This window comes from Aspergillus thermomutatus (assembly GCF_002237265.1).
Source record: "Aspergillus thermomutatus strain HMR AF 39 chromosome Unknown NODE_189, whole genome shotgun sequence".
In the NCBI taxonomy this organism is placed as follows: Eukaryota; Fungi; Ascomycota; class Eurotiomycetes; order Eurotiales; family Aspergillaceae; genus Aspergillus; species Aspergillus thermomutatus.
Window position 1 is genome coordinate 32,144 of NW_020798238.1, and position 26,812 is coordinate 58,955.

Here is a 26,812-nt window from a genome sequence, read left to right on the forward strand (position 1 = left end):
GATCGGAAATTTGAGCTACGTACGCAGTACGAATCAGTTAGACGAGCACCAAAGAACCGATCAAACCAGGCGATCCAAGAATGGCTTAAGAAGCTCGAGATCGTTCACCTTGAAGCGGAAGAAGTCTAGAATCAATAAAAGGAGGAGCAGATGTCGAAGATCTTTTGATCGCGCTTCGAGAGATCAATATGCCCCTATATTACTCATTACGACTGCAATTGAAGAATGAATTAGGGAAGATGACGTTTAAAAAGATTCTCCAGGCAATACGAAGTGATCTGGTCACCACTCAGGTCTACCAAGCAGCAAACGAAGCATCCTTTGCGACCTTCCAGGGGTATAATCAAGGTGATTCCAACCAGCAAAGCGAATCAAACCGAGAAGCTAGGAGATGCCGATGCGGTTGGGCCTGCCCTGGGAAGCAGAAGTTGCCGCATTGGCCGCGATACTGCTACTATCTTAACGAAGAAAAACGTCCAATGGATTGGAAACCGAAGCCAGAGATAGTTGAGAAGGTCAAAAAGAATCTTGAAAACCCGGAGATACGCTCTTTCGTTGAAGACTCATTCAAGCGGGGCAATATAACGTTCAAAATGCCCTCATTCCCTATCTCAGGAGGATCAACACCATCCAAGAATATCGAACGCGCGATGATGGTGATAGGTCAGCCTGTGAGGCCTCTATCGAAACCTTCTATACCGGTGCACCTAGCGAACGCAGCAGGAGATATCGCTGACCTATTCAACTCTACAATTGCGGATACGGGATCCACGCTGCACATTTGCAATAGCCTGGACCGGATGTTTGATATCTACGATCCAGAGCCGGGAGACTATGTCGGCGTGGGTGATTCGCAGATCCCAATAGAGAAATGGGGGAAAACAAAGGTAAACGCGAAGCGATCAGATGGTCAGGGTGTTACAATAACCCTCCTACGAACAGCCTACATCTCGGGGATGCATACGAACATTCTCTCTCTCCCCAAGGCTGAGGAGGAGGGCATCTTCCTAGACACGAGGCTCAGGCAGCTTGTTGAGAGAGACGGAAGTGAATTCTGTGTGATAGAATATCACCATGGTCTCCCTACGGTTGAATACGTTCAAGTGACGAAGAAGGAGGTTGATTATGCCTTCGCTGTTATCAAACGCAAGTATCCCAGATCTGCGATACCCGAAAACCTCAAGGGAACAGAGAAGCAATGGCATGAGCGTTTTGGTCACCTCAATCGCGAAGTGGAATCCTGACTACACGCGCGAGAGCAATGATCTTAGAAGCGAATCTACCCCATTCCCTACATCCAGAAGCATACAAAGCTGCGTGTTGGATACTAAACCGCACACCAATCAAGATAGATGGCAGGTGGACCACGCCCATAGGAGAAATAAATGATGCTCTAGGATATGAGGCGATCAAACCTGATGCTTCCATGACATACAAGTTCGGATCAATGGCATTCTATCGACGTGAGGGAATACCAAGGCTCAGCAAGATGGAACCGCGTGCCGCGATTGGATACCTTGTTGGTTACGAATCATCTAATATCTGGAGGGTATTCAACCCGAAGATGAAGGGAACCGCCCGAGTCTTCCGCGTACGAGATGTGGTGTTTGATGAGACGGGCAAGTACGATTCAGATGACCCTTTGCTGAAGGTGGGGGTTAGAATTGGCTTCCCAGAGCTACCCACGGAAATATATACCTTACCAGAGGTCTATGGGCCGGTCGACTTGCAAGATATCTACCACCCAACCATCCTGAAGGACTGCGTTGAGGGTCAGGTTGAGCACCCAGAAACCGAAGCAACAGTTGCAAACAACGTTACAACTAGCTCATTAAATGAACCGGTAAACGAACCAATCAGCTCATTACCAAGGTACTATCAGTTCAGGGATAGACGCATATCATTAAACAGGAACACGAACATCATACGGAGGGTCAAGCCAACATTGAAGGCCATCAGCCTATCACGTCGACGACTTGTCGGAATCCTTATTGGTCAGCATACATGCGGGGTTTCATGCTTCGACCTGTTGTCCGGTGAAAGGAGAATGTGGAGAGAGGCGTTCATTGAAGGCAACTAATAATAAGTGAAAACCATAACCGCTTATTATATTAGCATGCAGTGCTAATGCAAACTGACTGCGGCAGCCTAATCCTCCATGCATAGAGTAAGCAGGGCCCATCGCTTGGGTGTCCTGAGAATAATTTATCTCAGCTCCCAGCCCGCGACGATTTCTCCTGACTAGGATAGGCAGACCAAACTGATCCTCAGGGTTGCGGCAAAAATGTCGATTCCTCTGCTTTAGTCATTAGCTTCGAACCACGGTAGCGTGATGCGGGATATCTGGCATCTGAACAGCCCAGATATCGATCTTACAAAGCTACTTTCAGTTGTCTCCTCACTCCGGACACAATTAGAGGTCCAAACCGTTCTGCAGTCGACCGACAGACTCTTACATGAGTCTCCGAGCGATAAAGCACTTCCCAATCAGCTAGCAACGAGAGTCAAACATCTCATGAAATTTGTTTTCGAGTCGAATTCACGCGAGAAAAGGAGACAAGAACGCCTACAGAAGCTGGACTGCTCCTCGCTAAAGTTTTGCGGCCTATCATACACTGTCAGGGAAATCATTGAACTTCCAACTCCCACTTTTGATTTTCTGGTCGACAATATCGCCGATTACGTGCAAAGCAAACAGCTCCAACCATTGCTCTGTCGGGATGATATCAACAAAGTTATCCTAGGTGACTTCGATCCAGAAGACGAGGCGTTGTTTAAATGTTTTGTGACATGTATGTTGACCTTTAATACCAATCCGGCCTCGCTAACTCGTGGTAGCACATATTGAGCTACGCCTCAACGCACGCAGACGTCGAAGAGTTTTGTCACAAACCACTGCTACAGATACAGAAGACCTTGGAGAAGCAACGGACACAAAAACACAAGAGTACCAGGCTATGCATGTCCAAAAGCGTGCTCGCGTAGAACAACATTATATACAAGAGGAAAATGGGAGACGTGAGTCAAAATTCCAAAGCGCAACATCAATCGCTAATAAATGCACGGAAATACAGTATATGTACTCGAAGGCCCCAACCGATCGCGTCGCTCTCTTGACTAAGTATATCAGCCGGCAACCTCTTAAAACCTCAGCTGAAGGGCAACACACACCTCATCTGAGTCACCGTAGAAAGAAATGAAGTGGTAATCCTCAATTTGATCGCGAAATCCTTGGACTGTCAGAAGCTCCAAGTCATAAGGCGATTGTATCGGTTTGCCGACTGAAACAAAAGAGAATGCCTTTTCAATAATACCAGGCGAGCTCTGGGGTGGCACTCGATGGGGTGTCCCAAAGAAAACGAGTCCCCGTCTTGCGCAATCAGTTCTCAACACTTACATTTTCCTATAGTGACTTACGTGACAGTTTTGATTCCATGCCAATGATCGTTTCGAGACGCGTTCACCAACGCCTATTGAAGTTGTTAGTTTCAGTCTTCTTATTTCCATCTCACGTACTTGTTTCACGAGGATACACCCTAAGCCATGGCACAAAAATATGATTGGTGTGTGCGGATCCCGTACTCATTAGTTTTGGAGCCTTTGGAAGAAGTTCAGAAGCTGTCAATTGCTGTGGTTGATCGGATAGTTCTAATCTGGTGTAGAAGGCCATCGGCCTCTTTCGAAATACTCTCTGGACCAGTACCGAAAGTGACAACTGAGTCAAACTCGTATAACAGCAGTCGCGCTCTCAAGCCATGCGCCTGAATAAATGCTACTACCCAAAATTGTCCGGGCTCCTCCAACGGCTCGCGCCAAGAAGGTGCTGAGCACCTCCCGCTTGCATCGACAAAATCGAGTCCGTGAACAGCGATAATACTGGGTAGATTCAGCGACCGTGGTTGGGAAACAATATTTCGTGTTCGTACTCTATAGTGGTCGGGCCGCTCAGATCTTCACCGAGGCCAGGATAAATCTGACGTAGACTAATGGAGGAGAATAATTTAGCTAAGTGTAAGGCAGGGAATGTTCAATAGCTCACCATGGATTTTCATAAACAGAAGAAGTGTAAAGTCTACCAGAGATAAAGAGAAGCTGAAGGGATTATCTGACGAGTACTTATAACAACCCTGTCCTGCCTCAAAACGGTCCCGCGTGGCTGAGCAAGGCTGACTTCCCAGGCAAACGAGTAACAAATTTGACGACCTAGTGGACGGAGTTCTCCCGCCGCCTCATCTCACCTAGCTCCTCTCCCTGTAATGCGGGCGCTCATGTGGTCGTGCTGAAGACTTATCTGTAGATGCTCGACTGGAGGAGGAGCGTCGCTGTTTCCTGGCGGACAGTAAAAGCCCAATGGAGTTGTACAGCCAGAAGATATGGCAGCGGAAGCGTATACATATATCTCTAGGAAAATCAAGGACTGGAAAATGAGTCAGAAGCTAGTTAATGGCTACGATTGACACGCAGACCTCCTGGAGGAGGCCGCTGACAGGGACATACAAACACGAACTAACTGAACTTAAACACGGCTCACCGAGGCCAAGGATGACATATCTCCAACGAAGCTCAAATTAGCGCAATTCCCATGGCATACTAAGCTAGATACTATGTCTGAACCCCCTAGAAACTAGACATGCCCAAGTCTCCCGATGCGACTCTCAAGATCCATAATTTCTTTCTCATACCAAAGCATCAAAGCCCCGTCAATCTGCCGCAATGCACGAGCCTTCGTATATCGCCGAAGAACGTAATTGTATCCGTTGATTTTTTTCATGTGAGGGCCGCCATTCGGTTGCATCTGGATTATTGAGTCGTCTTCACTCAATCTCTGGTATTCGACTACCTGAGCAGAGGTCGCGAACCCTTGAGATACCGCTGGGCTCAACGGCAAGGTCGACTTGGACAGATTCTTGAGGGCTTATTTGGTTTTCCAGAGGGACTGCTTCCCTGACAACATCTCCAAGATCTAGCTTTTTGATAATCTCCCAAGGGTGGCTTTCGTATTTCGGACAGTGAATTCGTATGGTCTGGAGTATTAGCATACGTAATAGGGAACAGGCGAGACTTCCCACCTCTAGACAATTCGGACGAAGGACCGACAGTTGATTCTCCATTCCAGCTAGCCTCTCAGCAACCCAGACTATGGCCATAGGGCTAAGGAGACGGCAATTTTGACGAAGATAATGAGAATACCTCTCCAACATATCCTCATAAGCAGCAATCTGCTTGTCTTCCATTATATCACCGGGTTGTGAGAGAACCACAGGATCCTCATTGCTCATGGGAACAAAGTCGATAACTCCGTACTTGCGGAGAACCCTGCGGACACCCTCCTTATGAACAGCTAGGTCTACAAGGATAGCGCCGTCTGGATGGACTGTCTTGTCATCGGAACCTGTCGGTAGTCGGGATCTTGGAGAGGGACTGCTGCTCTGACCACATCGTGAAGGCCTTTGGATCGAACACTGGCCATGGGATCTTCTTGGTGACTGCGACACCATACACGTATGGTCTGTATCATTAGTATTTGTTGAATAGAGGTCAACACAACTTTACCTCACAACCATGGATTGCTTTAACGCGGTCTTCAAGCTCCCTCATGCACTTACTGAACCAGTTACTGATAAGCTCATTCTCAGATCCCGGTATTTGACCCCGAGACTGTCGGATTCTCTGTGCTTTATCATATCTTGAAAGGACTCTTCTGAAAGCTAGAGCTCTCTTCAGGTCAATATCGTCACCTGGCTGTGAGCAGACCAAAGGATCGTCGCCGCTGAAGGGAGAAAAATTCACTGGCAAATATTTGGAGCGAACAGTCGCAGTGTGTTCCGGCAGAACGGCCAAGTCGACTAACACAGCACCAGCTGGGCGATGACTTAGATACGCTGGAGCATACCCGTTGCTAGGATCTTCCAGCTGAACCTCTGCTAGGATCATATCTCCTATGCCCTTGTCTTTGGCATCTTGCGCCAGGAGTCCCTGGCAAATGGGGTACCATATTCGCACGGTCTTTAATATTAGTACTCTGCGCATGGCCAGGAGAAGTGACATACCTGGACGCTGTTTTGAAGGTTATCTAGTTCCCTGACTATTGATTGGAGTCGTCGTTCAAGCCAGGTTCGGCCTTGGTCATCGAAGTCGTTTTCCGCTAGACGGTCACGGTAGGCGTCATGTAGCTGCTTGCAGGCCTCGACTCTTTTGAGAGTTAAGTCTCTTGGCTTCTGAGCGAGGACCATTGGGTCTCTGCTGCCTAGCGGCAGAGACCTCACAGTTTCGTATCGACTGCGAACTCTTTCAACACCATCCTTGTCCACAGCAAGGTCTGCTAGCTTTTTGTATCCATTCTGGCATGGGAGAGGCACTACGACTTTGACGCGCTATGTGAAGCCAGGGTCATTTTGTGGGAGGGGCTGATGATTCCAACACTCCGAAAAGAAGTTCCAGTTATTATTGTCATAATTGTTCTCGTTTGGCCATGATTGGTGAGGAAGGCTGTAAGAAGTGGTATGTATATAAGATGCTGGGTTTGACGGAAGCGTAGAATTGACCGGGTTAAAGCTGTTATGTTGAGCCATGCAGTGGCAGAAGCGGCAGGAGTGGTATGCTAATTGTATAGGTTGTGTTGATTGCTGACAGTTCATTGTGTGTTCAGAAGATGGATTGTTAAGGTATGGCCATGATTGATGGCCCAGAACTTGTTGCTGTTTGTTTGTGTGGGCTCTGGTTGGAGGAGCGTTTGTGATGCTACAAGGTGGAAGATAATCAGCATAATGACTTTAAGGGCGAGAAGGAGCAGTCTTACCTGGCTCTGAAGTTGATAGATTGAGACACCGGATATGGCGTTTGATACTGGCTTCCGCGATAGTACATTAGGTTGGCTGGTGTTTCAGATGTGGAAGGATAGGAGCTGGGTGTAAAGCCCGGCGAGGATTTTCCGGAAGGACTAGTCGGAGAGATCTCTTCGATTTGGTCTTCTGGGCTTCCATGATAGTACATTGGGTTGGCTGGTGCTTCAGATGTGGAAGGATAGGAGCTGGGAAAGCCCGGCGAGTATTTTCCAGAAGGACTACTCGGAAAGATCTCTTCGATTTGGCCTTTTGGGCTTCCCACTGAAGATACCCCTCGTCCTTCATCGCTCGCTAACCTGGAAACTTGGATGAGCCCGCAATTTAGCTTTTCGTCTTGGGCCCCGGTAGCTGTAATGCTATCTGGAAGAATTAGTACATCCATAGGGATCCTTAGGCTTAGTACACACCATTGTCGCATCGCGTTTCTCCTTTCTCTTCGTTCTTTCGCATTGCAATGATCTCGTTTAGGATCTTTAGTGTCCTTGCTTGGGTCTTGGAAACTGCGGTTTTCTGCACTGCGGCCTCCTGCAACTCAACGCATGTAATTTTTCCTTTCCCAGACATGCGGAGAATATGGATCAAGAGAGGGACCCGCTCTATTGAAAATTAGCTGGGTTAGCTAGCAGATAAATATTAGTGACCCACCGTTAGTGTGAAGATGATGCGGTGATTCATGTCGGACACCATCAGGCCACCACTTTGGCTTTGCATTCGCACCTCTGTTATAGGGATGTATGTTTGGTTTGTTGGGTTCAATAAGTCCAATCCAAGCTTGACCAATCCTGCGGATATCGCCTTGGAGGATGCTGCTAAAGGTCTGCCAGTAGTAATCTGTTACCTGCTGAGTATTACTGCATTCAGGTAAGACGTCAACAGCGGCCTTTTGCTTGTCTGAATCATCGACTGAGGCCCTGCAGCGTTTGGCTGGTAGAATATCCTGGAATCTTTCGCACAAATCTTGGATGAACCAGGAATGAGTGCCTTTAACTAAGTCAGACCCGGTGGCCTTAACCGCACCGTCCTTGTCCTGGAAGACAATAGCATAGTGAATCTGGACATAATGAGGATCGCAACATCCATTAGCTGATATTGATCAGATGTGTAGTCAGGAGTTGGAAGCCTTCTTACCATATTCTCTAATTTAGTGAAGGGATTTTCATGGGAAGACCTTTTAGTGGATCCTTGGACCTGAGTGGAAGAGTTGTTGGTGGCCATGTCGCGAATTGTCTCTGGTGTTCTATGAGGGAACTTTTATAAGAATTTGATGAAAGAGTGTCAGATGAGAAGTACAAGAGAGTATGGATTTTGAAGATGAATGCTTCTGTAGATGGAATCAGAAGAAAATAGGAAGAATGGCAATATATGCCCTAGTTGTTTGGTAAAGCCAGGGACGAAGTCTAGTATCAATTGTGCTGTGCGCCTTTTTTCTGCTTTTTATACCCCCTACCCTTGTCAGGCTGCTGCAAACCACAGATATTAATTCTTGTTGGGACAAATGAGAGCGTCTATACTACCCTCCAATCATATTTTTTGGGACAGGTTAGAGGCAAAGGCTGGACTACCATTACCTATCATTGTGGCGCATGAGAATGATACACGCACGACAAGCTGCAGACCAGGGAAGTCATGCAGGGGCTCCGCATCTCTCTCTGCCCTGCTAGTGCGAATCAAGTACGATATGAGTTCTCTATCCTACTTCCTGCATCTAATGCGATATAGATGCCATGGATGGTATTATTGCATGGACGCGATTTCCTGTAGCCCTTAGCTAAGAATAGAGTATCTTCCCTCCCGGCAACAGTAGTTGGATGAGCCTCTCTCTGACTTGAAACTATCAACTGTCCTCTCCCCTTAGCTATAACAAAGTACCAAACGCCACCGTTAAGGTTGAGTACTATTCTAGTGGTAACTAGTCCTAGTATAGAGGCCCGTGTATCTGATCAACATTCGTAATCTCACTCTTGCATGTACAAGCACTCAGGACAAGACTCATGGTGACAAATACAACAGACTAGGCCTACCGGCACTTCCTGCCTGCAGCTACAGCAGGACCGTCTAAGGCGTAAAGTGGGTGATTTCTTGTCCCAACCGTGTTTCAGCGCTTCTCCAGCTCTTCTGTAAATTAATGGCGGCCTCTCGACAGCAGGGTTGTTGTCTTGGGGCTTATGAACGCCTGTTTCTTGCTGTAACCCATCAGCTAGTGGACGCCAATGAGGATTGCTATCCCTTACACTCTCATGTTCTTCTTTTTCCTTTCTTTCTTGGAATGAGTCCTTCCCTTCCTGGCCCCGTATTTTGCCGCTTCCTAGTTTCCATCTAATATATTAGTAACTGGGGACCATAATCAATGCCCAGAAGGGACATACAGAATCCATGTTACTCTTGATGGGGATGATCAGTGAAGGCAGCAGAAGACTCAGGATCATTAATGCGCTGCTTCTTAAATCGGGCATTCAAGGCAAGTAAGATGAGAAAAGTTCCCATCCATATACATAGAATGACGTATATGAAGGGAACCATTGCTTAAATGAAGTTGATTTCATGCCTTGTTTTCTCAGTGGATTGACACTATTTATGTTCTTGCCAAGGATGAAAAGCAGTTTGTGACATACTCTGTTATGGAGATAGAACTATCTATTTCTTATGCTCATGTTAAGCGGCCAGCAGCCAGAAAAAGAAAATAACAGCAATGAAGAAGTCAGACCATTCAGTATACACCCCTTGAAACCATTCGAGCCTTGGCATACGGATAAGGAACAGATATCCAAAAATTCTCTCCTCGATAGTGACCGTGGGCCTCAATCGGATCATCGTCAGACTCTGGGATACGAGATTCAAGGCCTCTGATCTCAAGGTCATCGAGGCTTAGTGAGAGCTCGTAGTAGAGTCTAACCATCCGCTCGCCGGTTGAGTCGTCAACGTATACAGCAAAGAGTTCAGGTTCTCCCGGGGCCTTCGCATCCTCGACAATTGTACTTTGATCTGAAAGACTGATAGAGCTAAGCCCAGAATGTCTGGTTTCCGCAGTGGTGTTCGAATCACAGTTACTGACGCAGGTGTGTCCTCGGTCATCACTGCGCTTGGTCTCCACGACGATATGTGCCATGACATTCTCACCGTTGACGTACTTTGCAGAGGTGGTCTGCCCGAGGAAGGCATTAGACAGCTGGAAGCAACCTCACAAACAGTACTCACAATTGTCATTTCTTCGAAAATAGGCGTCTTATCAATCAATGGAGCCTGGTCGTCTTCACTCCGTCCGTCCTTATTGGTGCTGTTACGCCCCAGGAGCTTCCGCATGCAAGCGAGTAAGGCTCTATACCAAGCCATGCTGAAGTAATCATGCAGCGCTCTAGAAATGAGGAAGGGTCAATGAAAGTCTGAGTTGGTCTGTGCCGAATTGCGGTGAGTATCTGGGACAAGGCTGGCGCCTTTATAGACCACGCTGTGCTCCTGGAGCGCTTCTCATTGCTCATTTCAGTGATCAAAGCTGGGGAGAGAGCAGGGGAGAAATCCTGAGAGATCTGGTCTCGACCTCCGTGGATGAAGGGGATGATCGTGTCGGGTAGAAGCATGTTCAGGAGTCGCTTATTTCATCGCAGTAAAACCAAAGTACTCTGTATAACGCATGGTTGCTGATCTTGGTAATCTGCCAATAGACAATTTGGGTTTTACATCAAGAGCCGTCCTCCACTGTTCTGGCCTGGGAGTCGGCGCCGATAATTTCGATGAAATTTCGACAAGTTTTCGACAAGTTTTCGACAAATTCGCGACGAGATTTCAACAACTATTCGGCTAACTTGAATCTCGAAGCATTAGTGACAGAATGCTCATTTCTTGTCTTATTTTTCTTGACATAATCACAATTCTAATTTCCTGTAGTATGCGAATTGAGATGCCTGAGGCGTTTCTACCGTAACACGGACGCCGTTCTCGAAGTTCGTGCCTAATCGATGGGCGCTAGTTCCTGGGTGTCATCACGTGAATATTTTTGCCCCTCCATCCTTCGGGCGGGGCAATACGTTCCAACAAAGCAATACCACACAGTGGGCTGTTTGAGGCCACACTACATGCCCGCGACGATAGGTGTTCCCTACCAGCCACAGCTGTTGCTTGAGCTCGACAGCTAGGATATACGGCTTTCACTGGATAATTTATGACCATGTAAGGAGGATCTATCAGTGTTGGCAATTGTACTGAGTTCTGAGTTGTCTTCTCGTCGATATCGCTAATTCGCAGAATTTCCACTGAAAGATTCACTATATCAAGAATTAATCTCCATAGATAGCAGTTGAACGGCGGGCTGAAATCCACATGGTAAATCAGCATTCTCCTGGGAGTCCGTGTTCGCCCACTATCAAGGCCAAACTTTCCTCGGTAACGATGTCCAAAACAGTCGAGAAGATTCGTGTGGAATCTGCAACAGATGAAGAGATCGTGGAGGAATGCAAGAAAAAGGTCCAATATCCGTGTCGGGGGGAAGCCAAGTAGCTGACTATCCTATCCCAGATACATTGCAGTGACTGCGAACCTATCGAATGGTCGATTCCGCCCAAAGGCTCCCCGCTTAGTCCCCCCGAACGAACAATAGCGGTCGTCGTCGACGTGGTTCGTAATCGCGGCGCAATACGTATATTTGCAAAAGAGAGTGGCGATTACCTTGGCGGAGTCGGGACAGAGGAAGAAGGATATCGAATTCTTATCCCTTGGCGAGACGACTGGAGATTTAGAGCATCCGGCGTAGTGGATGTCGGTTATATCAGAACGAGGAACGTTAATTAGGTCAAGGCTCGTTCCACGACACTCGGGGTCGATTTGAGATTAACCTATCTGTCAATTCATTTGTGATCGGGATAGTGACGAAAGGCGTCGTGTTGACGCCGTATGTATCAGTAAGCAGTATGCTTCCCGAAATTTGATGGGATTCAATGATCTGCTGTACATCTTTTAATGAGAGTTCGTACACGTCTCCAATTAGGCCTGTGACGGATCAATCAGCCACTGCTAGCCAACTTCAGTATCTTCCTCACCTATTCCCTGCTTTGGCCCGCCCGTATTTGTTTTTGAAGCTGTATAGATCAGTTGGCCGTTTCGAATGGTCGTGTCTCAGCTTGACATACATGAGCGCTGCTCTATTGTCCGTTCTACCTTATCTTGGTCAATATTCTGGGACGGCCCGTGATGTGATGCAGTTAATGGACCAGCTGCTGGACTGTTTTCCAAATCGGAAGTAGAACGAACCGGGGGCGTTCGTTCAGCGACACCCATATACTCGTTCGCCAGCCGGCGAAGCACAGGGTTATCGAGAGCGGCAATAGTACTATTGATCTCATGCGGCAAATCCAGAAGGACGTCCTCCCGCGCAATCGCAATCGCCGACAGCCCAAGCCCAACTGCACAGAGAACCACCATTGAGTTGCCGCTCAACTTTTGGAGGAAATGAAGATAAGTTGTTTGCCGCCCTGCTCCTACAGCATCCGGGGGAGGAGAGCCCTCCCGGAGTAAGGATGCAGCATGCTTGATTCGCTTTGCTTCCGGAGGTCTCACTCCATTGCGGCGTTGAATCGTCCTTGATGTATGAAGTAACTTAGTCATGGCACTTTCAACAGACAAAGGAGCCATTTGTTCTGATATTGATAGTGATGTGCAGTGTTGCAGGAGAATGAGATGTAAGAATGCAGCACACAAGCTAAGACTTCGACACTATTTCGGTAAATATTCGATGAAATTTCGACGAAATTTTGTCGAGCATTGTCCGACTGGATGGCGTAGCCTCGTTAAGTATTCTTGAAGGGGGTCCGACCGCCAGACCAAATGCTATGGGCCAATAAGAGTTGACGGTGGAATTACGATACTCCAGATCACGTGAGGACCATGCATCCTTCGAACGCTCCACCCAGACTGGGAATGATAGCTCCCGCCCTAGTGTAGGGAGAGAAGAGGAGTAATAGAAAAAGAAGGGGAGTATTGGGATTGGGTGTGACACCCCCTGCATACAACACCATAAGCAGGCTGTCAATGCACCCTAGGGGTCTGGCCCATTATCATCGAGAATACACAAGATCAACGGGCATCATTGGCCGATAAATAAAGGCAGCTAATTCTATATTGAATCCGGGAGTGTCTGGAGACATCTTTCCTCTCGCCAAAGAAGCGTCTTGTCTGATATTGAAACAGTGGGCATGTACATGAACAGGTCTGCGCTGTGGACTATAAATACAGCCTTTTCGCCAGGCAAGACGATTGATTAACTATCCTGCATTGATCAATTATCCTACAACTCGGTCTTCCTCGCTCAAGCTAAAAGTCTTTTTCCCTCCCCTGGTAATCTTCAATCATGAAGTGTCCCAAGTGCCAGCACAACAACCCTACATGGAAAGAAGTATGCGAATCTTGTGGCGCCGAAATTCCGAAAGCCATGAAAGGGGCCTAAGTTCAAGTGTGCCGTTCCCTTGGCCTGAGCTTCCTGGTATGCTTCCCTGTAAACACATGCCCAATCTCAGCTTATCAGTGCAGGGAATACCATACACCGTCAGCCATGCGGATAACCTGCAGTTGCGTCAGTAGGAATTCTCGACGGCGTGATTGATCTTTCGAAGCACTATGTTTTGCGTGTCAGATACATTGAGGAATATTCAAGTGTTGTGGACTGTTGTGTTGATGGCTTATAACCTGCTTCTGTCTCTACTCTGAATATATGAGCTCACTCTTTGCTCTATATCGCTTTCCCTCAGCTTGCTGGAATTGTAAATGTGCATATAAATAGGCCATTAACAACATTGAGCGCTATTTCTTGATAACTCAGGGGACGCTCGAAAGCAAGGCCAGTATATCATAGCAGTCGAAGCCATAACTTTTCTGCCTTCGATGCAATAGTATTGCCAGTCAGATCGTAAATAGTTTCTTTTTCGACTCCTCATCATCTCTCTCAAGCGGTACTCTATATGATCGCCTGTAAAGAGCCAAAGTAGTGCAAATTGCCGTGAAAGACTACAGTGCACCCATTCCATATGTCAAGGTAATAAGCGAGATTATTGATATAGAATGATCATAGAAGTATTTCCATTGATTGAATTAGCTGGAAAGGTAGAGACGTCACAGCCTCTACAGGCTCTCATTGTTTGCCTCCTCGATAAATCTCGTCGCTCTTTCATGTTTTGGATTCCTGCAGAGATAATAATAATCCAGCCAGAATTCACGCGCTGCACTATAGTCAGGCATATATTTTCGTAATAGCGTCTTCCACTCCCTATCTTCCTCACTGTCGGGGACCGAAGTACCGACATACTCCCACCATACTGGGTAATATCCAGCCATTTCCCAGTCGATGATGCCAGTAAGAGAGCCATTCTCGACCATGATATTAACATTAGTGAGGTCACCGTGTGTAAAGGTATAAGGCGCAGCGGGTGGCATACGACTTCGGAGTCGTATGCGTGCAGCCTCAGGCACAGTCTCTTGCAGACCACACTCCATCTCCGCCCAGAGTTCGTCATCAGATGCCAGAGGACCGTGGGGAAGCTCAGAATCTTTAGCAAGAAAGAGGAAATTCGAATAGATTGGACGGCCACCAAGGGCTTGCATAGTATCAGACCGGAGATTGCGAAGTTGCAGCAGATACTCCGCGGTCTGCCTTGCTATATTCTCTTTTTCATTCATGGAGAGGTTCGGCCAGGCTTTGCTGAGGGGTTCGCCAGCAATACGCTTCATTAAGATAAGAGTGTGTTCGTCTTCCTCCCAAGACTCAATAATAGTGGGTACAGGAATAGATGTCTCTTCCTCCACAAACTGAATGTTTGGTACTTCAAAGGTCGGAAGACTGGCACCTCGATCTTTCAGAATCAAGTTTGAGCCCAACGACCAGACGCCTCGGTCGCCTGCTTCATAGAAGAGCTTGACATAGCTTTTGTAGTTGCAATACTTTTGACGTTCAGCGGTCCAGCTACATGCTGCACAAGGGTCGGTGGGGCTCATATCGAATGAGAAGTAAAACGAGTAATATAATGAGTTTGAGGTATCTGTCAATGAGTATGTACGCTCAGCAGCAAGGGTGTGATGATATATAATGTTTGAAGCGGAAGGGTAGCCTCCACCATCACACCGCCTTTTCTGAATCAAACAAGGCCAGAGAAGATGTGACACAAGGTTCCTTAACTTCATTTTCACCTAGCTGCCTTACGCCCTCCCTCCTATTAGTAGATAATATTTGCCAAGCGCACCGCAGCGGAGGTATCATATGTAGATCTGGGTATAAGTCAATGGGCATCGCGTCGCTGCGGGCCCCTATTTCGCCAGCTACTACCATTGCGTCGAAGCATCCAGGTTAATCTGTGCTTCCCCAAAGATATCCGTCATCTTCCTATACAGAGCCTTGTCTTCCTTCTTCCATCGGCCGCCGTTCGGGAAAACAACTTTCCGCAATTTATTAACCCAAGGAATAAGTAGCTCATAGTATTGACGTAAAGCTCGAGGAAGTCTCCATCTGCCACGATTCCCTTTTTTAGGTTAACCAACTCTTTCACTGTGACATAGTTCCATTTCTCGAACTCAGACACAACTCTACTGTCCTTATCTGGTGCTTCATAATGAATGCATATCCAGAAGAGCACCCAGAAGAAAGACTCTAAATCGTGCATGAATGAATGCTTCTTGCCCAAGAGCAGGCCTACAGCCATGAACGCTCTCATCCCTGTTTTACCCCTCACGCCAGAGGGTCCCTCTTATTCCTCCTTAATGGCAAGGTCTAAGTCAATTAAGAATGCCGACCATGATGGATTTCCTTCATTGTCATTGACAATCAGGTTCTTTAGGGAATTTATGCTTTTAGAGAAATCGAGATCAATTCACCACAGTAGGGTGATGGAGAGAAATGGATGGGAAATGAGGACTAGGACCAGGTGTTTATATCTTATTGTCTCCCCAAATCCGGTTAGACGAGGGCGTTTCGGCGATTCCAACATGAGCATTGCTCTAGTTGTGGCCAATTAACTTTCGTCAAAGCCAGGTAGGACCATACCTAGTACCAACGATACAGTCAAGGACTCAAGCGGACTAGGACACGCAAAAGCCTATACGGCAATTTTAAGACCAAGCGACAGCTCAAGGGTCTCAGTCACACTGGTATATTAACCATACCCGACGCGAACCGATCAATTCCGACTAAAGGGGTTAAAGAAGATATGGCTAAAGAGAGACGATTCGTAGGGGAAGATGGGAAAAGATACGGTTGCAAGCCACCAACCGTGGGTATGCAGCCGAACTGGGCACGGTCAAAGCAGAAAGGGTAGCAAAAGAGAATGGGGATCTTTTCTCATGGATAAAGAGCCAATGCGTTGATAATTCGTGTATTTAGAAGAAGAATGGCAATAGTGTTGGTTACAGAGTGACGCACTCACAGCAAAACGGTGTGGGTGGGCGGAAAGTCACACATCGCCTGCGAACGGAGTCCTCATGATGTACATCCAGACTTTCCCTCCTCGGCGGCCAATTTGCGCCTCATGCCGCCATGCGCACCCGCCCGCGTATCTCTGATTTGTACAGACGCCGACTAACTGAACTTACGCACGGCTCACGGAGACCAGGGGGATATATCTCCAACGAAGCTCAAATTAGCGCAATCCCCATGGCATCCTAAGCTAGATCTATACAATGTCATGACCCCTTAGAAACTAGACATACCCAAGTCTTCCGATGTGACTCTCAAGATCCATAATTTCTTTCTCATACCAAAGCGTCAAAGCCCCGTCAAGCTGCCGCACTGCACGAGCCTCTGTATATCGCCGAAGAACCTGATTGTATCCGTTAAATTTTCTCATGCGAGGGTCGCCATCCGTTTGCATTTGGATTATTGGGTCGTCTTCACTCAACCTCTGGAATTCGACTAGCTCACAGAGGCGGCGAACCCTTGAGATACCGCTGGGCTCAACGGCAAGGTCGACTTGAACCGATTCTTGAAAGATCGTCTGGACTTCGAGAGGGACGGCTTCTCTGACAACATCTCCGAGATGTAGCTTTTGGATAATCTCCCAAGGGTGGCTTTGGTATTTCGGACAGCGAATTCGTATGGTCTGCGGAGTTAGCATATATATAAGAAACAGGGAGACTACCCACCTCTAGGCGATTCGGATGAAGGACCGACAGTTGATTCTCAATTCCAGCCAGCCTTTCAGCAACCCAGACTTTGGCCATAGGGCCAAGGAGAGTCTCACGAAGATAACGAGAATACCTCTCCAACATATTCTCGTAAGCAGCAATCTGCTTGTCTTCCATTGTTTCACCGGGTTGCGAGAGAACCACAGGATCCTCATTGCTCATGGGAACAAAGTCGATAACTCCGTACTTGCGGAGAACCGTGCGGACACCCTCCCTATGAATGGCTAGGTCTACAAGGATAGCGCCGTCTGGATGGACTGTCTTGTCATCGGCAACCCGTCGGTAGTCGGGATCTTGGAGAGGGACTGCTGCTCTGACCACATCGTGAAGGCCTTTGGATCGAACACTGGCCATGGGATCTTCTTGGTGACTGCGACACCATACACGTATGGTCTGTATCATTAGTATTTGTTGAATAGAGGTCAACACAACTTTACCTCACAACCATGGATTGCTTTAACACGGTCTTCAAGCTCCCTCATGCACTTACTGAACCAGTTGCTGATAAGCTCATCCTCAATCCTAAGAAGTTGGACCCGGGACTGTCGGATTCTCTGTGCTCGATCATATCTGAAAAGGACTCTTCTGAAAGCTAGAGCTCTCTTCAGGTCAATATCGTCACCTGGCTGTGAGCAGACCGAAGGATCATCGTCGCTGAAGGGAGCAAAGTTCACTGGCAAATATTTGGAGCGAACAGTCGCAGTGTGTTCCGGCAGAACGGCCAAGTCGACTAACACAGCACCAGCTGGGCGATGACTTGGATACATTGGAGCATACCCGTCGCTAGGATCTTCCAGCTGAACCTCTGCTAGGATCATATCTCCTATGCCCTTGTCTTTGGCATCTTGCGTCAGGGGTCCTTGGCAAACGGGGTACCATATTCGCACAGTCTTCAATATTAGTACTCTGCGCACGGGCAGGAGAAGGGACATACCTGGACGCTGTTTTGAAGGTTATCTAGTACCTCGACTATTGATTGGAGTCGTCGTTCAAGCCAGGTGCGGCCTTGGGCATCGAGTTGTCGTCCAAGCCGGGTGCGGTCTTGGTCATCGAAGTCCTGTTTCGCTAGACGATCACGGTAGGCGTCACGTAGCTGCTTGCAGGCCTCAACTCTTTTGAGAGTCAAGTCTCTTGGCTTCTGAGCGAGGACCATTCGGTCTCTGCTGCCTAGCGGCAGAGATCTCACGGCTTCGTAGCGATTGAGAACCCTTTCGACACCTTCCTTGTCCACAGCAAAGTCTGCTAGCTTTTTATGTCCATATTGGCATGGGAGAGGCACTATGACTTTGACAACATTGTCTAAGTTGTGGTGCCAGACGTCAGCCTCTGGAGATAACTCGGGATCAGTTAACCAAACTCGGACAACCTGTATCTTTAGCAATTGCCAGAAAATACTCAGTTGTAGACATACTTTCAGGTCGTCCATAATGGTATGCTCTCGCTTAGCTTGCGCAGAGAAACCAGGTGTACCGAAGGGATCTTCCGTATAATCAACCAAGTCAGCCCCAAAGCAATCTGACTCGCGGTGTGAAGTCGGTGACGTAGGAAAGCACTGTAGCACGTTTGAAAACAGCTCAGCTGGTCGCTTCAGGAAAGTAAAAGATCTTGACCAGCTGGAGAAGACCATGACAACATGTTTTGATGAGTCTCATGGTAGAGAAGGGTCGAGGTCTAAGGGCGCACATGGCCTCCTTATATGTCAATTATTCCACATGGTTTGGATTTGTTGTGCTTCATTCCTGAGAGGCGTACTCCTCCTGCACAAAGAGAAATGAGAAGCGAAGGCACTAGGATCCTCGAATGAGTGTGGGAGAAAAGCCGCTCTTGTCTAGCATTCTGTATACATGGTAGAACTGTTGTTGCTATGCGATTGGTCAGAACCAGATATGCAATTACGGTGGGGTTACAGCAGAAACCCACTGGAATTCCAATGGGTTTCCATTGGAAATCCATCATCTATACCAACATTTTCATTGCTAAAGAAAAATCAAGTGATTATCGAGCCATACGTTCAGGGCGAAGTGGCTTACTTTATGCCTATAAGCAAATATGGTTCGAAGATAATTTGAATTTGTTATAATTCTAAAGGAATTATTGATCTCTTCAACCACGGGAAGGCCGTGATGGCATCAATGGCTTGGTGTGCGACTGAAGAGAACGCTGAGAACCAGGTTGCTGAGACTCGCGAGAGCGTTTGGCCCTGAGGGTGCAGGATTATTAGACACATGATAAAGAAGGCTTTATGAATGCTGCTGTAGGCGAGTAGTGCATAATCTGACCAACAGTGGTTCGTGATTGAAAGCCTTTCGGAATGTGGGAATGTCGTTCAGTAGCTACTGGCCGTTAATGTTACAGTTTGGGATTAGGTGGGAGCTTGCCCCTTCCGATTCAATTCGCAGGATTGCTGTCAAATCAGGCCAAACCTGAGTCCCTACTTCTGGATATGATCGCGGAAAACAGGTGACCAGTAAACATAACGACGTGTACACTACACACCGCTTTTTTAGGATATTCACTTTTCGTCCTCTCTTCTTCCCTTTCGGCCAACTCGACTTCAACGCTTCAGTTGACTACAATACGATGATTTTCCAGTAAGGAATACAATGGTTTAGTCGCGAGGCATTGCGCTAACAGAAGTAAATAGCAAGCCTTCCCCTCCAATTGAAGTATCCGTCTCAAAGTTGGACCCGGATACATATCAGATGGGCTCAAAGTTCCTATGCAAAAAGGCCACAAACGGGATTCCGAAAACTGCAGTTGCTACATGGACAGAGGACGATGGACAGTACTATCTTGTCGAGGCTACCAGTGCCAACTCGCTAGAGAAGGCAGCTGATGGTCTCATTTACCAGGCTGGCATGTCATCCGCCGTCTGGGAGATTGGGACACATGCGATTTGTAAGGTCAAGACATGGTCTGATGGAATGGAAAGAGAAAGCAATACTCTTTCTTTTGTTGCGTCGCGGTTCCCACATATTCCAATACCTGAGGTAATTTATTCGTGGGTCGATGAGCAACTCAGCAGGACCTTCCTGATTTTGCGACGGGTCCAGGGGCAAACGCTGGCGAGTGCCTGGCCAACTCTAACTTTAGAGAAAAAAGCTGATGTCGCTATCACTGTTGCACAATACTGCCGCGACCTTGCTGAAGCAACCTCGGAGAAGCTACAGTCTGCAACAGGCTGCGGAGTCCTCGAACCTTTTTTAACCGTGGATCCAGAGGACTCACACCCGTCGTGGAAACCCCGGCCGTTGGGACCATTCTCTCGCACCGATGCTGAGAAGTATTTCCTCAGAATATCCACTATGCCGCTACCACCTATAGGAGATAGATTTCACTTCTATCATGCCGACCTGGGCCCAACCAACATTCTACTCTCAGACGACGGTACTATCGAGGCTATCTTAGACTGGGAATCAGCTGGGTACTATCCGAAATTCTGGATCCCTCTTAAGCCGTATCGGAGTGGCGGATTTAATCTTGACGTGCCGGACGATTCCCGTTACGATTGGACCGATCTTCTCGAATCAAAGCTGTCCGACGTGGGATTCAAGCTTCACCGCAATGATGTAGAGTGGCAGAAGTCTCTGGCTTTTACTTTCTTTGATTTGGACGAGCTTCGTGATGCTCCTTTGTGATATTCCATCATATTCGATCCTACCCAGATTCTCTAGCAATGTCCAACACAATCTCAACCACCGCCCGCGTCCAAATTAAACAATCCTACCAAATCCAGCTAACGTATTCCTGGCTTGATAAGCGGCGAGGATGTTTCCTGAGGGGAGGGAGGTCCTACGTTATGTTAATAATGAACTTTTTTGGTGGGAGGAAGGGCATATCGCACCTGTCTCCGGATGTTTTATCATCATCTTCCTCCTGTCAAATCCACATGACAGTGTTCGCACTTCCGTGCACCAGTTGGGTTATTCTGGTTGCAATTGTAGCACTTCTCAAAATCGACGGGCAAGGATATGGATGTAGCCATATTGAGAGCTTGGTTGACCGTGAATGCTCAAGTAAAAGTAGTTTCAGATGTTAAAAATGATTTGAAGGGAGATCTTGTTTGACGAAATTGTCAGATGTTGAAAATCGTATGCCAGGACCGCCCTATTTAAGCCTTCGCACCGAACTTGAGGCCAAACAAAAGAGCATACAAGACCACTTGTCAGCCTCGTGAGGGGGTTTTGGGGATCCCTGCACAGACCCTGGTAATCGCCCAATGATAAAACCACCGCATGCATGAAGCAAGAATTAGGCCAATCAAGAATGGACCAACATAGTGAGAATCCAGTAGATTCTTTGTGGCCACCTGATAGTTGTCCAATGCAAACCCACTGTTTTACCAATGGAATCCCACATATTAACCACATTCCCCCCTCAGGTGCACGACTTCTATAATCAACTGTTTACCGCCAAGTATTCCAATTGTGTTTTGGCTGAAGAATTGAAGAGGAAATGTATGCACCTCAACGCAAGAGCATCTATACCGGCCTCACGGTCAAGGAGGCCATCTCAAAGCTTTTGACAGATCTCGAAACGATCGAGTTGCGAGGGAGCCTTAAACCCCATGAGATAAGACGCGCCGAAAATGCTGTTCGTTTGATCCATGAGGAGTTGCCGCAGCCCGAGGTGTCCAAGGCCGATAAAAGACGTGAGAAATACCGGACCTTCCTGAAGAAAGTCAAGGAAGACTCGGGTATGGTGGTCGCGATTCCGTGTGGTATCATCTTGAGGCAGACAATTATCGGGTGCATGACAGAATATCATCGTCTTCGCCTGCCCTCGGAAATTAAGAAGCATGAGAGGCATTTCAAGACATCGTTCTTTCAAGGGTTGGTTCAAGAATACGCAGGTGGGTAATCTATGAAGTCTAAGCAAAATGATCATTAACAAGCCCGTTAGGTCCTCAAACGAACATCCTACAACAGTCGAGCGATGCTGAAGACATCAACGGAGTAGAGACGGATGATTCCGAATTGGCAGTATCAGTTCCAGTCTTGGATGTTCCTACTACCAAGCAAGTGCAGCGTGGGACAGAGAATACCTCCGATACTCATGGAGGCACATCCCCAGAGGCACAACACAGTGAGTTGTTCTACTTAGGTGAGCCGGTGTCATTCTAACTTCCAAAGGATCTCTTTCGGGGCGCGTCTTTGCGTTGACGCACGAAGACGCCCGCGCAGTTGTCATGTCAAATCAAATATCTGGAGCGGTTTGGATGACAGACCCTTACGATAATGCATCGCTGTCATTCATAACAATTCCCATATCGGATGAGGTTGCTCTCTATTTTAGTGATCAGCGCCGACGCGTCATGTGAAATCAAATTCATACAATACCTGCTCATGTCCTCACTATGTATCTTATCCCGATAGAACCGATGGAATAGAACCACCATCCATCACTCCACGGCACGACAACCAAATCCGCTGCATCCTCTGTCCCGACCTTGCCAACAGCTGCAACACCCAAGTCATTGTCCGATTTCTCGCCTATCTTCATCGCACCTCCATTGGAGGATATATCGACGACAACGGCGACGGTTTTTGCAGGAGGCGTGGTTTTATATACAACTTCCGTTGTAGGGCCTGGAACAAGGGTGCAGTCTTCGTAGCCTAGCTGTTCATGGAGTTAGCTAAGAATAACCCCTCCAGGATATCGTGAAGACGCCTGCCTCTCGTTTGCATAGATTCATAATCTCTTCATCGTTTAGAGACCTACTTGCTCTAATCTTGCGCATGTCTTAAAGATTTTCGTTCAAACTAGGGAGGTAAACCCAAATATCCTTCAGCGACGGAGTTACTGGACGGACAATCGGAATGATCCAAAGCCTAGACTGTGTGTGTATGGGATGAGCGATGTGCCTTTCTCGGCTGGACTGAATGATACGGGAGATGGAACCATACCTGATGTTTTTAATATATGGCGTCACACCCATCCGGGAAAAAATTCATGTCGGGGAACACATCATTCACACACTGCACCTAACTTGGGCATCTTGACGTGGAGCAATAGGCTTGGTTTGCCCCTCTACATCACGTGACAGTAGACGAACGTTACTAGTAAAGTGCAAGGCGGACAATATCCCCGGTCGGCTTCGGAGAAACGAAGACTCAGCCAGAACTGGACAATTCACGTTTAGATGAGCTGCGCATAATCGCTTATTAATCTAATTATCATGCTACTACTCTCAAATTAAAACCAGTAGGTCTTTGGATGCATATGGTAATCAGGTTCTGGTTTTTCATTGGGAATCCACTGGAATGTACGTGGGAATCCTGCAGACATACAATTCCAAGGCCCAGCCAGTAAGCATTGGTATAACTACAAAAGTTCTATATTCTCATAGTAACACTTTAAGATTTTTCGACGCCCTTGCGCGATATGTCGACAGATGTGTTGGAACTAGAAGAGACACAGCTCGAAGTGTTCGGCTTCCCACCTACTGGATGATGGCATATAAGGAGGCTTGTCTCTCTTTGATCTTCCTGACCTTGATGACTATTGGCATTCTATTTCTTTGGATCGTTAGGATCAGATATATACTATAACATCGTCATACCAATCAGTTGCCCAACATGGCATTTTCCGAAAACGCAACGACTTCGCCTCCATCTCCTTATCTGCAAGTCGTGCCGGCTCGCAGCTGCCCACCAAAGTTGGGCGATAGTTGTACCTCATCTGGGAGTCTGGAGTCCCCTCTCGATGCGAATCAGTTGGAGCAACTCCTTGAAGCCATTCCACAGGCAGCGGCTGGATCCTCAGAGCCAAAAGGTCAGGCAGTCGCACCTCCAAACACCCCAGAGTCTTCATCTTCCAACCGCACTGGTCCAACCGTTCCACTCCCCCGTGATCCAGGTGCTTATGCCAATCAGCCTGCCGAGATTATGCCCGTTCCAGTTCCGGCCGCAGCCATTAGTCAACCGCCCGCCGATGGCCAAGCCAGGAACCCCTCTAACAGTCCACGCCTCCATTCTTCCCAGCCGGTTACAATGAACCAGTTGAAGGAACTCCTCCTTGCTGTGCTTGATGAGAAGTTGGAGTCATTCACGGGCACCGTAAACGGACCAGCTGGCCCCGACACAGGCGGAGAACATGGCAAGCACATCAGGTGGATCAGGGCTTCAAAGCTGGAGTATAAGATCGTCAACGAGGTGTATGCTCAACTATGCGGCACGATGAGAACCCACTAACCAAGGGGATAGCTGGGATCCAAGGGCATACAGGTATACGATAGTCGACCGGGTGCCCGCCCCCGATGTGAGTGAGTTAGACGAATGGATATTTGTCGTTCGGAACCGTGTTGGTGGGTTTTTGTGAAGCCGCTCATGCGACATTCTCTGATGTGTCGCCAGACAGGAGATCGCATGAAACTACCACGTTCATTGACATTAAGTCACCTGTTTTGCAAGATATTTTGAGGGTCATATTGAAGAACATTGGGATGGCTGGTCTGGAGGCAGACAAACCAGCGGTATTCTCCCTCGTTTTTGTTCAAGGCCGACTATTCTGACACGTAGACTAGGTCGAACAAGGACTCTTGTATCATTTCCTCTCCGAGATGAGAGACTATGCAACGTTTGACGAAGGACACAAGCATGATGGTGTCTGCCATCTAAACTTACTGGTACAGTACCTTGAGAGTGTGTATCAACCAACCGCAGAACGACTCTCTTCACTCATCGCGCATCGAAAAATCACATACGATCTCCTATGGGCACTGTTCAAGCCAGGAACATTGGTATACCTGGAATGCCCCTCCACTGGTTTGCCAAGGTGTATCCGGTTCACTTACGGGGTGGAAACCAAAACATACCGGAAGCAGGACTGTTTTGAGATCCACGGCCAGTACTTCGACGACGACGGAGTACTTTTCGGCGAGTGTGAAGAGGTTATTCAGATCGAAGTCTTCCGGGGAGCGAGACGCATCGAAAGTCTTCCAGCCTATCCCTTGAAGCTGCACGCTGACCAGAATGTCTGGTCGCGTCTGGTATCGAATGGTCGCAAGTTTATCGCTCTCAGGGGGAGCCATCATCGCCAATACCGAGGACAAATGTTCGTCCCCGTGAAGGAGGACCTGTTGAAAATGTACGTGGACAGCAGGGTCATGATAGACGCAGGGCGCTTTAGAAAGAGCAATCCAAATTACCCGAGATTTGAAGCCAGAAGGCCCCTGATATTTGATATATTTGGCAGTGTTTTGGAAAGCACTTCGTTCGACCGCATCAGGGGCAACGGCATAGATCCGCACAAGATGAAGGAAGAAGATTTAGTAAGGTGCAGTCCAACGGTGCTTGGCTTTTGCTTGAACAAGAAATTCTGGGGTGAGTCGCTGTCTGGAGCTTATCGAATGAAATACTAATAACCCCTTCAGGGGAATTTGCAGTAGACACCGTCGAAGAAATTAAATTTTCAACCTCGCTCTTTGACATGTTAGAGATCCCCGAAGATAAGAAAAGGGTTGTGAAATTCCTTGCCGAGAGCCGCGTGACGGAAGCGAAAAGGACAAACGAGGATGACATAATCGCCGGAAAGGGGCAGGGTGTGATTATGCTTCTCCAGTGAGCTAGCCTCCTTCCCAGTACATTACTAGGCGGGTGCTAACACACGTGACAGCGGGCCACCTGGGGTGGGGAAAACATTGACAGCAGAAGCAATTGCTGAGGATCTCCAATGCCCACTTTATTCGGTGAGTCTTGTTTCTTCTCGGCCTAAGGAGGTCTTCTAACACTTTCAGATATCCTCTGGACAGTTGAGCTCAGATGCGGAGACGCTGGAATCCCAGCTGGGCGACATCTTCGATGCGGCAGCGGCTTGGAAGGCAATCCTCTTGTTGGATGAGGCCGACGTGTATCTACAACGGCGCAATGGGCTGCAGCTAGAGCGAAATAGGCTCGTCGCAACCTTCCTTCGCACACTCGAGTATTATGGCGGGATCTTCTTCCTCACCACCAACTTGATCGAAGAATTTGACGAAGCCGTTCTCGATCGCGTCCACTTAAAATTGCGGTACGGCAACCTTAATTGGCCGGCCCGTCGGAAAATTTTCGACCATTTCTTGAAGGGTGCGAAAGCAGATATTGAAGAAACAGACCTACGAACATTCGCTGAAATTTCGTTGGACGGGCGTCAGGTAAGCAACCTCTTAGATGCCTGGCAAGCAGTCACTAACTAGATAACCATCATAGATCAAAAACATCGTCAAGGTTGCTCGTAATGTTTCTTCGGGTGAGGGCGTCCAACTTTCTGCGGCTCATGTTCGGATGGCCCTCCGCGCCAACGGTTACAGCATTCCCGCCCAGCGCTCTCTTGAATTTGACCACAGCTTGTACGAGGATTAGTCTCCTGCAGCTCACCGTTTCTCAATGGCCTCTGTTCAATCAAACAATCTACGGATAGTGCTCAATGTATCTTACTTCAGTGGTGTTCATTCAAATTGACATTTATCTACAAACATAAACACCAGTCCAAGTCTTGCTCCGCGCAAAATGCGTCAAATCCTGAACCTTGGGGCGTATCAAATTCATTTGGTTCGGTTCGGACCGTCGAAACAATGTCTTTCCCCCAGGCCCGAGGTGAAGGCATTGGCGGCACACCCACCCGAGGCTTCTCTCCCTAGAATGGCCCTGCGTTACCTTGCCCAGTAGATCATCTGAATGCAAAGCGAGCGTTATACAAAGGATAGATTATTTCAGGTGGAAATCCATGCTGAAGGGACAACGGAGTCTGCTTGGCAAAGCCATAAGCCTGGCACAGAGTAAACCAGCACACTTACACTCTCCTCTTCCGTCGTTCCCCCCGCCCCCCAACCAAAC

At 47.8% G+C, this 26,812-nt stretch overlaps 8 protein-coding genes across 8 annotated transcripts; 3 read left to right on the forward strand and 5 right to left on the reverse strand.

The window, feature by feature from the left end:
• Nucleotides 1–4,814: 4,814 nt before the first annotated feature.
• CDV56_104719 (DUF2841 domain-containing protein) lies at nucleotides 4,815–8,060 on the reverse strand (the record flags this gene model as incomplete). The annotated part of the gene is made up of 9 exons (XM_026758338.1): nucleotides 4,815–4,992; nucleotides 5,042–5,116; nucleotides 5,191–5,392; nucleotides 5,607–5,976; nucleotides 6,051–6,192; nucleotides 6,800–7,205; nucleotides 7,253–7,441; nucleotides 7,491–7,872; nucleotides 7,974–8,060. 9 exons carry the CDS (start codon nucleotides 8,058–8,060, stop codon nucleotides 4,815–4,817), a joined length of 2,031 nt encoding a protein of 676 aa, XP_026612089.1.
• Nucleotides 8,061–9,552: 1,492 nt separating this feature from the next.
• On the reverse strand, nucleotides 9,553–10,145 carry CDV56_105103 (uncharacterized protein; the record flags this gene model as incomplete). The annotated part of the gene is made up of 2 exons (XM_026758722.1): nucleotides 9,553–9,987; nucleotides 10,041–10,145. 2 exons carry the CDS (start codon nucleotides 10,143–10,145, stop codon nucleotides 9,553–9,555), a joined length of 540 nt encoding a protein of 179 aa, XP_026612090.1.
• Nucleotides 10,146–11,628: 1,483 nt separating this feature from the next.
• On the reverse strand, nucleotides 11,629–12,467 carry CDV56_105271 (uncharacterized protein; the record flags this gene model as incomplete). Its single annotated transcript, XM_026758890.1, has 3 exons — nucleotides 11,629–11,825; nucleotides 11,876–11,914; nucleotides 11,966–12,467. The coding sequence occupies 3 exons, from the start codon at nucleotides 12,465–12,467 to the stop codon at nucleotides 11,629–11,631; spliced, it is 738 nt and encodes a 245-aa protein (XP_026612091.1).
• Nucleotides 12,468–13,949: 1,482 nt separating this feature from the next.
• CDV56_105458 (uncharacterized protein) lies at nucleotides 13,950–14,819 on the reverse strand (the record flags this gene model as incomplete). Its single annotated transcript, XM_026759077.1, has 1 exon — nucleotides 13,950–14,819. One exon carries the CDS (start codon nucleotides 14,817–14,819, stop codon nucleotides 13,950–13,952), a length of 870 nt encoding a protein of 289 aa, XP_026612092.1.
• A 1,694-nt stretch (nucleotides 14,820–16,513) lies between these two features.
• Nucleotides 16,514–18,624, reverse strand: CDV56_105657 (uncharacterized protein; the record flags this gene model as incomplete). The annotated part of the gene is made up of 5 exons (XM_026759276.1): nucleotides 16,514–16,912; nucleotides 16,956–17,390; nucleotides 17,435–17,887; nucleotides 17,932–18,363; nucleotides 18,409–18,624. 5 exons carry the CDS (start codon nucleotides 18,622–18,624, stop codon nucleotides 16,514–16,516), a joined length of 1,935 nt encoding a protein of 644 aa, XP_026612093.1.
• An 816-nt stretch (nucleotides 18,625–19,440) lies between these two features.
• CDV56_105865 (aminoglycoside phosphotransferase family protein) lies at nucleotides 19,441–20,635 on the forward strand (the record flags this gene model as incomplete). Its single annotated transcript, XM_026759484.1, has 3 exons — nucleotides 19,441–19,457; nucleotides 19,505–19,588; nucleotides 19,642–20,635. The coding sequence occupies 3 exons, from the start codon at nucleotides 19,441–19,443 to the stop codon at nucleotides 20,633–20,635; spliced, it is 1,095 nt and encodes a 364-aa protein (XP_026612094.1).
• An 817-nt stretch (nucleotides 20,636–21,452) lies between these two features.
• CDV56_106004 (uncharacterized protein) lies at nucleotides 21,453–22,317 on the forward strand (the record flags this gene model as incomplete). Its single annotated transcript, XM_026759623.1, has 3 exons — nucleotides 21,453–21,849; nucleotides 21,900–22,082; nucleotides 22,130–22,317. The coding sequence occupies 3 exons, from the start codon at nucleotides 21,453–21,455 to the stop codon at nucleotides 22,315–22,317; spliced, it is 768 nt and encodes a 255-aa protein (XP_026612095.1).
• Nucleotides 22,318–23,575: 1,258 nt separating this feature from the next.
• Nucleotides 23,576–26,338, forward strand: CDV56_106140 (uncharacterized protein; the record flags this gene model as incomplete). Its single annotated transcript, XM_026759759.1, has 9 exons — nucleotides 23,576–24,153; nucleotides 24,203–24,303; nucleotides 24,353–24,471; nucleotides 24,523–25,085; nucleotides 25,194–25,321; nucleotides 25,372–25,558; nucleotides 25,614–25,686; nucleotides 25,735–26,130; nucleotides 26,186–26,338. 9 exons carry the CDS (start codon nucleotides 23,576–23,578, stop codon nucleotides 26,336–26,338), a joined length of 2,298 nt encoding a protein of 765 aa, XP_026612096.1.
• Between the last annotated feature and the right edge of the window lie 474 nt (nucleotides 26,339–26,812).